The following is a 12,061-nucleotide window of genomic DNA, read 5'->3' as shown; positions in this document are numbered from 1 at the left end:
TATGCAAACTGAGGGAACTACAGTAGTAAGTCTAGGGACTGACCCGCATCCCGGGTTTTCAGCAAGGTTCCTGTTCAATGTGCTTCACATCAGAGCAATAACTACGTGCGCTTCCTAGAAACATCAAGGGATGGGAAGGTGCCACCAAACCCCTTCCTAGAAACCAGACGTGAATGGCTCCTGCTCTCTAATTGCACGCTCGCAGATGAAGGCGCCTCAAAATAGTTCTCCTGCAACCCACCCATGTGGGTGTTCTCTCTCTCAGCCCCGCTAAAGTGGGGCCCGAGTAATTGCAGAGACGGGAAAATGAGTATTTTCTAAAACGAGATGCGTGCGCTCTATTGTGTGAAAAAGAAAAGTTAACTTTAGAAAACCGTTACCTAGGCTGTGCAGTCTTCTCCCCGGTCCTCTCACAGGGCGTGCTGGGCAGGCAGGAGTGATTATCATTCCCAACGGGATGGTTCTCTGCAGTGTTATCTCCCTCTTGACTTTAGGTGCCCTACTATGGTGACTTTGGGGGTAAGCTCGGGAAAGCATCAGCAGGCTGACCAGAGTCTGGAGACACCATGGTCTTGCAGAAATCATGTAGGAGAAGGGCTAGACAGCAGGGTAGCTTCCAGACTGCACCTTTGTTTCTCTGTAGTGGGGAAAGTATGTCTTTGTGTGAAAGGTCACCAAGTCCGATGTGATTGGTTCGGGAAATGGCTGGGTTGTCAATTTCTCCTTCCGAAGCTTTGCTGCTTGTTGACTGATTAACTGTTTCCTTGCTGGACTGAAAGCTCCAGGAGGAAGAACCTGACTGATGTCAGTCTCTCAGTCTTCATGCAAGCCTTGAGAATGCAACATCACGTGGCTAGCACATCTGCACAGACCCTGCCAGTGCAGGGAGGTGAACTCGGGGCTCTTTGGGTTAGCTCTACAGTGCCTCCTCCTGACTGGATAGGCTAGGTCTCTCCCATCATTCCCTGGGCAGACATAGGGATGATGGTGGCATTGGCTTACAGTTCAGTCTCTGCACTGTTACCCTGGGATCCGTGCAGACCCATCCACACAGGGCGTCCATGTGAGGAGGACTCTACTGAGGAGGGCTGTGGGACCCAGCAACAGGGAATGGGGTGGCACGTGGTGGGGACAGAAGGGCTTCTGAGATCCTTCTGTTCTACTGTCTTGTCTTTGTTCCCCAGCAGTTGTCTTCCCTTCTGCTTAGAGGTTTCCCTGGATTGCTGATGTCCGTCCCTTCTGCCTTGATCTTATTTCCTGGTCCTCCTCCTCCCCCTCCTCCCCCTCCTCCCCATTCCTTTATGCTTGGTTCTCTCCAGTGTCTCAGAGAGGACCAACCCAGCCATTCGAGTAGATGTCCTGCGTCACTCACTGTTGTTCCAGCGAGCATGCACGAGGGAGAAGGTATCGCAGTGACAGCCGCTGGATATTCCCAGCTGCTGGATAGTCCCAGCTGTTTGGATAGTGGCATCCAAACGCACTCCCACTTAGGGCCCAGAACCTTCAGAGTCTGATGTACCCCTGTGTCCCGACATCCCTTGCTGCTCCTCTAACTTGGTCGCTGGTTCTGCTCCAGTCTTGGTACCCACGTGTGCCAGCTTCTGCACCTCCGTCCTCGGTGTACGCACAGGCCTGGTTTTCCATTCAATAGAAGGGGACTCCAAAGTCATTTCGAGTGAGGTTCCTGGTAGGTAAATGCAGAAGTAAAACCCTGGGAGGTAGAGCGATGAGTCATGAACAGTAGGTACCTTGTGCGTCCTCTCCACATGGCCAGACCTCTTCCCTACAGCTGGCCCTCCTAGCAGGGGCTCTAACCCATTACTGTTATGTCAGCTTCTTTTTACAGATGATGAAAAATAAGGTTTAGAATAGCCATTATGCTTGCCCACAGTCGGGCAGGATACAGACCACAGAGGGCATCCCCTGTGGTTCTGGGGGAACCTGAAAGCCATCTTTTGAGTTGCAAATTACGAAAGAACACATAGGATCCTGAGCCAGGTTGCTGGCACCACATTTAAAAAAAAAAAAAAAAGACTGGGAATGAATCTCTTCGCTAGAATTGCTTGCCTAATGTGCAGGAAGCCTTGGGTTCTTCCCCTCCACTGCCTAAAACCAGGCATAGTGAAACACATCCATAATCCCACAACTCAGGGGGATAGAGTCATGGGGATCAGAAATTCAAGATCATTCAGAACTCTAGGCTAGCCTGGGCTACATGCGACCCTGCCACTAAATAGAGCACTGGAAATGCCCACCTCCTTTTACACAAGATTCCTTAAAAAAAGTCAGTGTGAAATACGTTTACTATGAAAAACATTTGTCCTAAGCCCCCGTAAATATACCACTCAGTCATACCAAGTTAATACGCCTTTCTGCGAATCCTTCACACCTGAATCTTTCTTCATCCCAGAGACCTGAAATTCTGAACCTATGAGACAACTCTCTCCCTTCCCCTACCGGCCCCCATCAGTGCTTCTGCTTCCTGGTTTTATGGGTTTTCTACTCTCTCGTCTAAGTGGAATTACACAGGATTTATCTTTCTCCGGCTGGTTCGTTTCATTCTGTGGTAGCCTATGTCAGTCACTGTCTTCCACTTGAATTTTGAGGGATGTTCTCTGTAAGGTCATCCACATGTTCTTAGTGTCCATTCATCTGCCTGTGGACCCTTGGGTTCTATCACCTGGGATTAGTCTCTGGGGGGTGCCATTGCAAAGCACCACAGACTGGGTAGCTTAAACAGCAAAAAAGTATTTTCTCACAGCCTTAAATTTGAAAGTTCAACATCAAAGTGCCCGCTGTCTTAATTTCTGATTGATTGGTGTCCACCAACTGATTGATTGGTCTTCACCAACTGACTGATTGGTGTCCACCAAATGATTGATGCCCATCAACTGATTGATTGGTTACTACCAACTGATTGATTGGTCTTCACCAACTGACTGATTGATGTCCACCAACTAACTGGTGTCCACCAACTGATTGGTTGGTGTCCCCCAACTGATTGATGGCCACTAATTGATTGATTGGTTAGTACCAACTGATTGATTGATACCCACCAACTGATTGATTGGTATTCACTAATTGATGGTTACCTCCACCTTATTGGTTACTTCCAACTGATCAGTGTCTTCCAACTGATTGGTGACTAATGGCTAGATTCTTCTAGAAACTTGGTGCCCTTGCTCTATCTGCTTCTCCTTGAGCTCTCAGCTGCTGGAGACATGTCCCAGCAGGGAGAAGAGGGTCACTGAAGTCATCCACTCTCAGGTCAGGCTGCTTTGTCTGAGCCTTGGCTATTAGGAATCACCTCTGAGGGCGGACAGCGTGCATGTCATTTCCTGAACATATCTGTGTCTGGTGGAGGAGGGACCTGAGTTGCCGAGGTGCCTACTGCCTTCAGAACATCTGAGAATGTTTCAAACATCCCTCGGGGAGCATCGTGTAAAAAACACTGCTGTGGTGTCAGCTCAGTGGGTAAAAGCAGTGGGGAGAGCTGGTAGGGGGAGAGAGTGATGCTGGAGGAAATGCTCTGGTAAGGAGGCATACGGGAGCATTTAGAAAGCCGAGTGTTGTGAATTAGAGGCACGATGTGTAGGAACGGGGGTTGATATGATGATATTGGACATGCATGAAGAAGGATGTGGGGGCAGTAGAAGTAAGGGTATATGTTTGAAAGACGAAGAGTTGGAGGGTCACGTTAGTATGAGGGTGGTAGGTAGAGTAAGGGATGTGCTTGCAGAATAGGGTATGGAAGTGGGGGGTTGAGGTTAGCATGAAAATGTATATAGTACCAGCATTTGGGGGTTAAGGTATGTTATAGTATATGTATGTGTGAGCGGCATTGGAAGCAAGGTGTGTGTGGGAGGTGTGTGTGTAGGTGTGAGGGGCAGGCAGGGGTGGAACTGTAGAGTGGGGTGCCTCCAGCGTGTGCCTGTGTGTCATATGTGAGGGGGCGAATAGTGTAAGAGTGCCTGTGTTGGCAGGTTTGGGTAGGGAAAGGACCAATGGCTTTGCTTCCCATGGCAGCCCTTGTAGCAGCTGGAGGGAGGCGGGTGGAGTCGCTCCTGTAACCTGCTGAGCTGTCCCACTGTGGCCTCGAAAGTGCCCAGCCTGGACTCAGGCATGATTCAGATTCACCTGCCAGGGGAATCAGTTTGCCCGGGGCTGCTGCATCATGCGTGCGTCAGTCTGCATGACTTGTTCTTACTAAGAACCTGGAAGAAATTAAAAATGCGACACGAAGGGGTAGGCGGGAGAATGGTACGGTAGGCTGCAAAAGATCAATTGCTCTCCACCAAGCAGCTGAGTTAGGCTAAAGGGACCAGGGCCGTCTCCCTAGACTCCGGTCCCCAGAGGAGGCAGCTGCAGCATTTCCCCCACACCCCCTGCAAAAGAAGTAACTTTAGAAGGCGTGCAAAGCTGGGTGAAGGAGCCCAGAAGCCCCTCCTAGGTGCCAGGCAGCCTCTGCAGCTGTAACCCTTTGTGTGCCGCGGTCTGCCGCAGTCTGTGTCTTTGGAGGGACGGCGGCTTTTATGAATGGTAGCCTGGGAGTGGCCTAAGGTCTGGCTCCTGATGTCAGCACAGTGAATGAACAGTTGCGAGGAGGAGCGGTACAGCCTCAGCACTTGCGAAGCGGACACCTTCTGAGATTGGCTCTCCAGATGCAGTGTCTCTTGCTGACGAAAGCCCAGGTCCCATGTGTCACAGATAAACCGTATATACGTTAGGACTCGAACGAGCCAGACATTGAAGCCGCGTGAGGACCAATGCGCATCTGACTCGGGGACCAGCAGCTCCTTTCCCCCGAAGCAGCAGCATTTAGCCGAGAGACCCCTTTCCTGCCAGGCACCGGTCGAAGGTGCCGGAGAGCTGCAGCCGCGGAGCTGTGTGTTAGGCACCCGCTTAGCTGGCTTCATGTTCTGCTTTTGTTGGCAGAATTCCTTGCTGAAGCTCCAAGCCCTCGAATCCGGTCTGTGCTCCGCGTTTCTGACCACCCAGGAAGAAGATGGCCAAGTGCACGGAGCGAAGGACCCGGCCCCAGCTTCCACGCAGAGCGTGCCTGCCGACAGCGTGGATCCTGCAGGTAAGAGGCAGAGTCTGGGGATGTCCCGTGTGGTACTCAGGAGACAGCTCAGCCTCCGCCTGGACTCCTGGCTGAAATGATGCAACATCAAAGCCCGAGCCCAGGAGCTGCTGAGAGGGGACGGGAGGATTTAGGATTAGCCTGCGAGGAGGCAGACTTTATTTTAAATGGGAGTCAGCTGAAAGCGTCAGTCACAACTTCTTGTCATTTGCTCTGTAAGGAGGAGTAGTGTGTTCTACTTGGCTTAGACGGTCCTGTCTTAAAACTTAGCACGCTTTTGAGATACTGAGGACCAGGGGAGTTTCTCTGTGTATAACTGATCTTAGGTTGATCATTAAGCACAGTAGGCAGGGGCGAGCGTCCAGCTCTTGGCTCATTCCCGTCGTCCTGTATTCCCTTGTTCTTGGCTTCTTCTGAATTCTCCTTTCAAAAAGTCTCAAAATGGGTCTGATTTTTTTTTCCTTCGCTTTTTTCTACTTTCAATCCTAGGGACAGCTGATTGGCTAACCAACAGAAGGCAAATTAATGCTCTCAGGAAGAATTTGAGAGGAAGGAAATAGCGATTTACCTGAGGAGGGAGCTTCTCCTTCTCTGTACAAATCCGCCAGAGGCTCGCCGCCAGCTCCCTGGATTGGGGGCGGGGCCTCAAAGGGCTTAGGGGAGCTCGCTCTCGAAGAAGCCTTTAAATCTCCAGGGGTTAGAGGAAGAGATTGAAAATGGCAATTCAGTTCAGCAGCACGGACAGCAGTTCTTAACACACTTCTGTTTAAGAACATCTCACGTGGTCTAAGCAGGTCGAGTGGTCATCTGCAGCGTAGGAGTTTGTTTCAATTAACAGTGTTCATAGGAGCTGCTAAGGGTAGCTGTTCCCCTTACTTACATTCCTATGAAACTGTGAAGGAACTGTTTATGCATTTGGTGATAGTCACTTTCTGAAGTGAACCGTGAAATAATACTTGTTGGCATGAGGACCCGAGGCCTAGGGGGACATAGTAAGTGGCAAAAGAGTTCCCTGTGGCCACGTGCCATTGACAATTGGTGGCCTTCTTGGGTGGTAGGTAAGCACCCCTCCTGTACTGGCCACTGTGTTTGGGTCAAATACTGGTAGAATACTGATTGGGTCAGGGGCCTAATCAGTGTTTTAAGTCAGATTGTCAGACAATGTGGTCCCTCTTCTTCAACCCTGTATTTTTGCTTATTTATTTATTTATTTATTTAATATCTGGATCGTAGTCCCCCACCCTAGTCAGCCTCTCCCTCTCCCAATCTCCCCAACATATCCTCTCTTTCCATCCCCTCTTCCCTTCTCCTCTGATAAGAGAGAGGCCCTCCCTGGGTACCAACCCACCCTGGCACATCAAGTCACTACAGGACTAGGCACATCCCCTCCCACTGAGGCCAGACAAGGCAGCCCAGTTAGAGGAACAGGATTCACAGACAGGCACCAGAGTCAGGGACAGCCACCTGCCCACTCCAGTTGTTGGGGGACCCACATGAAGACCAAGCTGCACATCTGCTACGTATGTGGGGGGAACCTAGGTGCAGCCCATGAATGCTTTTAGCCAACCCTGGATTTTGTCTTTTCTGAAAAATAGCATATGCAACACATACAGAAGTCTAACGCAAAATTATAAATTAGCCTTTGAACTGTCTGGTGTTTGAATTAGCTGCCCAAGTATCTAGCCTGGAGAGTTTAGTCTTTGTTATATGTTAGAGATAGATGCTTTTGGGGGGTGTGTTTTAATGATTTTTAATTTTTGAATATCAAGATGATTTCATGCTTTTTTTTTTTTTATTATGGGTAGATTGGGCTTTGAACAAACTTTAAAACCCTCTCGTGAGATGTAAATAAATTGTGAATTTACCTAGGACTGTTCACAGAACTGGGCAAGCAAGACCTTCTGCGTTCAGTGAGTGACAAGTTGAAGGGACCAGGCTAAAGGCTCCTTTGAGACGGGGCTCTTGGGTTGGACACTGGCTTTTTTTTTTTTTTTTTTTTTTTTTTTGTTCTTTTTTTCGGATCTGGGGACCGAACCGAGGGCCTTGCACTTCCTAGGTAAGCGCTCTACCACTGAGCTAAATCCCCAGCCCCTGGATACTGGATTTTTAAAAAAATTTTTAGATTTATTTTTAGTATTTTATGCACCACATGTGTTGGGCTTGAGGAAGGGGCAAACCTCCACGTAGGTACTGGGAGAGGAACCTGGGGCCTTTGCAACATTAACGAGTGCCCTTAACCCTTGCGCCAACTCTCCAGCCCGTAGACTGAATTTTAAATGCAGAAAACTTGAAAGTACTGAGACCTCTGCCCAGGTAACAGACTCTGGAGAAACAGAGAACGAAGGGTTTTCGTGGGCCCCCAAGAGTTTCTCCATCCAGCTGAGGAATTGTCAAGTCGAATTTGTAAAGTGGTTCCATGGGATGAGGTTTGGTCTCGCGGCACTCCCAAGTCACACTTTCACAGGAAGCCCGGGCGTTTTTTAAAGTCTCACTGGTTACGGTTGGGAACAGCAGTTTAGCTTTTGCTAGTCAGAATGTAGTCACAGCGTTTGTTTCCATATTTTTCTATTTCCCAGCTCTTCCTACCGCGTCGTTAAATTCCTGGCCTCCTCATTTTTGTTATTTTCTTTCTTCCTTTCCTTCACTCACCACTCACTCACCCACTCAGTCACCACCACTCCTCACCCACTCAGTCACCCCTCAGTCACTCACTCTCTCACTCCTCCACCACTCACTCACCACCACCCACCCCTCAGTCACCAGTCACTCACTCACTCACTCACTCACTCACTCACTCACTCACTCACTCACTCACTCACTCACATGTGTCTTGCTTGTATCTTATTTCAGGGCCGACTACTTGGTATTGGATAACCAGTCAGGGGGCTCCTCCCTGGGGAAGACCTACTTCTCTTACCTCAACAGTTGCCTGAAGTCCTTTGTCTAGGGGTGGGCCCTGTGGGATGTCCAAACCTTCCGTGGTCACAGATCGATCAGCAGTTTTTAACTGATAGGAAGTGTATATGGATTTCTGGGGTTATTTTATCATCATCAATCATCAATCATCATCATCATCATCATCATCGTTATTTTGGAATTTGTGAGTTTGTGTGTGTGTGTGTGTGTGTGTGTGTGTGATACCTGTGCATGAGTACATGTGTGTGCATGCACGTACACTTAAATCCTCGTCAAAAAGAGGACTGTATAAGATTATGCCAAATGACCACAAGTCCATAGAAGATTATATTAAAAATGTAATAGCCCCAAACTCCATTTAACAGTAGATTTAATAATTAGTATAAGCAGGGATAAAACCCCCCCCCAATGATTTTTATAGGAATTCCTGGATATGATTTGCCAGCGATGACTACTAATGGTAAGATTCCCAAATAGAAGTCGACGTCACTATAAAAAGGTTTGGATTCGATTCAGACTTAATTAGTACATGACTTGAGTTACTTAAAATCTCGAAGTACAGGTTTGAACTGATAGAAGGGCAGCATCTTGTCTGGCGGCGCAAACCTTGGTCTCTAAGTCAATTCATGGGTTTTGAAGTTTCTACTCACTCAGTAAGGTGCCTGGCATGGCGTCTTGTACTATGAAGCCAGTTTCAAACCGTGCCTGCCACAAGATTGGATCTCCTGGTGCCCTGTAGGCACGGTCTGGTCAGCAACATTCTAGAGACTTCTTACACTCCCCCATCGTCATCAGGAAGATTTACCCACATGGAGGCTTTCACTCTTTACCTTAAACAGTTTTGGGTACCAGTCCCAGAGTCTGCATATTTTATAAACACCCTGAGCAACAGGACCCACGAGTCAAGAGGATAATGTCTCGGAGAGAGGATTTCAAGGCTTCAGACTTTGCTTTACTGTTGTTATCAATGGACTACAGGATACTTAAGACTCAGAGTTCAGGGTCAGACCAATCAACTAGGTCATATCAATCAATCTAGGTCATATCAATCAACTAGGTCATATCAATCAACCCAGGCCATATCGATCTTCACACATTAACATTGAGATTGGAAAGGTACTCATGCACCAAGGTCACAGGCAGGGGAGATGGCTCATGGACAAGGATTGGGGGGTAGACACATCTTAAGAATACAGGGGTCTTTGGAGCAAAGTGATGGGTAATTTGAGAGCATTGGGAGATCCATGAACTGTTCTTGCTTGTGAAGAATTGTGGTTTGGGGCTAAAATATCTCTCACATACTTGAGGAGTCCTCGGTCCCAAATATGATCTCGCATAGGTCATCCTGCCTGTAACTTGTCAAACACATCGTGTAAGATAGAAAGTGACAGGGTGTGGGTCTTTGTGTCGCCTTCTAGTTGACCCTGCTGCCCTTATGAATGGGGCGACTCCTGTCAGAAGAGTCTAGAAATCTAGCTGACTGGCTTTCTACTGTTTTAGGGTAGAATAAGAGTCAGTTAATCATAGCCTGGAAGAGGGCCCTCTCAATGGCTTTAGACATGGCCGGTGCCTTGAACTCTGACTCCCTACCTACAGAACTGTGAGAAAGGAACTTTCCTTCTTTACTAGCCCCTTAGCATCTGGCAGTTTGTCATAGCAGTGCAGACTGACTAAGACAGAAATCCATTTGGTAGTGTCAAAACTCAAGTAGTTGGATCAGCATTTAGGGCTCAAGTGAATATTTTCCTTCCGGTCACAGTGAATGCCTATGCTGGTGTCACTGGGTGGAAAGTGGCCTGAGGGTTGTCTCTATGATGGCTTTCCACTTTGCAGTCTGCACAGAGACAGTTTGGCATTTCTTACGGCCAAGTGTAGCCCTGGTTCTGTCTCTCCAAGGATGACTGTTAGAAGTTACAGTCAGCACTGTCCTTAAAGGTAGCTGAACACCCACGACTCCGAACATTCATTTAGAAGCGCACAGTTCCTGGGGTTGGGGATTTAGCTCAGTGGTAGAGCACTTGCCTAGCAAGTGCAAGGCCCTGGTTTGGTTAGTTCCTTTTTTTTCTAAGATCTTGATTTGAGTAAGACAGTGATGTAGACCATCTGTTTTCTCTTAGAGGTTTCCCCGAGAATGATAGGTCTTGTCTTAGTCTCTGTCAAAGTGGGCGCTGTCTTCTTATCCTTACCTCAAGACACCGCACTTGACCAGAGTTGCGGATTACTTGGAAATAAATGCTAGTGAATCTCTAGATGTTGTGGTTGCTCACCTCAGAGTGCAAAGTTAAAAGGTAGGGATGAAGCTAGATGCTGGACAAGCTTCCCTGAACTCAGCACCATGTCAGGGTATCATGAAATATGTTCTTGTTGTAGCTATAGCTTACAGTTGGATATAGAGAACAGGGTAGTATCCTAGGTGTACCAATAAGTGGATATCATCATTCATATAACCGGATCCTTTATTTATCTGTGGGCTAGCCTCAGATAGGCTATGAAGGTTTTGTTGTATATCATTTCAACCTCGGAAGCTCACAGAGTCCCCAAATACCTCTTACATGCTTCATTACTTATGGGGCTGTGTACAACGGCATAGGTTTTGTGTCTATATGTTTGCAAACCCTTCTTGAACCCTCTATCTATTATTGTTACATATAAAATAAGTATATTTTTATGTTCTAAATAAGTATATTTTTTATGTTAGTGGTCTACACCAAATGCTATATCTCCCTGGCCTCCAGCCAGTAGTACATGCATACATTTTGCCTGTATGTATGTATGTATGTATGTATGAGCACCATGTGTGCATGGATCCTCTGGAAGTAGAGTTAACACAAGGTTGTGAGCTGCCCCATGGGTTCTGGGAACTGAACTCCGATCTTCTGTAAGGACCACGAGGCCTCCTAACCACTGAAACGCATCAGCAGGCCCTTGCTAGAACTTTTTGATCTTCTCAGAACACACCACCTGCTGCTTGAAGCACAAAATGGCTACTGATGTGCAAAGTAGCCCGACAGTAATTATCCTCAGTCGACTTCAGCTGGGCTCCATTTTGTGTCGCTTCTGTTGGGTGCATTTGGTGATATTGGATATAGATTTAATAGTCACCACTAGGGTAGGCATATGCACTACGAGCTGGAGGCCAGGGATTCATGCTAATCATTTTCTATAATGCACTGAAGCTGTGCCCTCCCTGACCCAAGGCCTCCAGCTCCCAGTGCCAGTAACACTTGGGCTTGGAAGTGTACAATGTAGCATTTGGTGCAGAACACTGACATAAACAAACCGTGATCTCTTGGCTTGCTTCCAATGGTTGAATGGATATTTCTGTCTTATCGTAATAGTCAAGTCAGGCTGGTTTCATCACAACCCCTAGATTAAAGAGGAGAAAATAGAGGTTGGGGATTTAGCTCAGTGGTAGAGCGCTTGCCTAGCAAGCACAAGGTCCTGGGTTCGGTCCCCAGCTCCGAAAAATAGAAAAGAAAAAAAAAAAAAGAGGAGAAAATAACTCTGGAGAGTCAGTGCAACTTGTTGAAGGTGTCACAGGCAGGGGTAGGCGGTGATTGGGAACAAAGGAGATGGGTTGGGATGGGCACTTCTCAGTTTTTTCCCACTAAGTATCCACTATCCAGTTCAACTTAGTCTTCTTCTTTAAAATCTTTCAGATTTTGAAATTAAGTTGGCAGCTTGTGTGCACTTCCTATAACTGCTTTGTTTTGAAAATGACTGTTTGAATCTATGCTTTTTTTTTTTAAAAAAAATGATTTATTATTTATTTTATATGTGTGCACTATCACTGTCCTCAGACACACCAGAAGAGGGCATCAGATCCCATTACAGAGGGTTGGGGGCCACTGTGTGGTTGCTGGGTATTGAACTCAGGACCTCTGGAAGAGCAGTCAGTGCTCTTAACCACTGAGCCACCTCTCCAGCCCTTGAATCAGTTCTTACACTGAAGTTCTATGGCCCAGATTTGTGGTTAATTTGTCTGTTTTAGCTCATTGTCCCCACAGTCATTTTAGTTTCTCTGGTTCTTGTGACTTTCTGATGTGTGCCATTTGATTAGTA

General features: G+C 47.4%; 1 protein-coding gene across 3 annotated transcripts in view; it reads left to right on the top strand.

Moving 5' to 3' along the window:
• Nucleotides 1-12,061, top strand: part of Fam13c (family with sequence similarity 13 member C) — a 113,949-nt gene that overhangs the window by 70,179 nt on the left and 31,709 nt on the right. For all 3 annotated transcript variants that reach the window (XM_032889152.1, XM_032889151.1, XM_032889150.1), the window contains one exon: nucleotides 4,936-5,083. In XM_032889152.1, the coding sequence (XP_032745043.1) occupies nucleotides 4,936-5,083 (148 nt within the window). The remainder of the gene's footprint in view (nucleotides 1-4,935; nucleotides 5,084-12,061) is intronic.

Source organism: Rattus rattus, chromosome 18 (genome assembly GCF_011064425.1).
Source record: "Rattus rattus isolate New Zealand chromosome 18, Rrattus_CSIRO_v1, whole genome shotgun sequence".
NCBI lineage: Eukaryota > Metazoa > Chordata > Mammalia > Rodentia > Muridae > Rattus > Rattus rattus.
The sequence above is the reverse complement of the archived record's forward strand: the minus strand, read 5'-3'. Positions and strand labels throughout refer to the sequence as shown.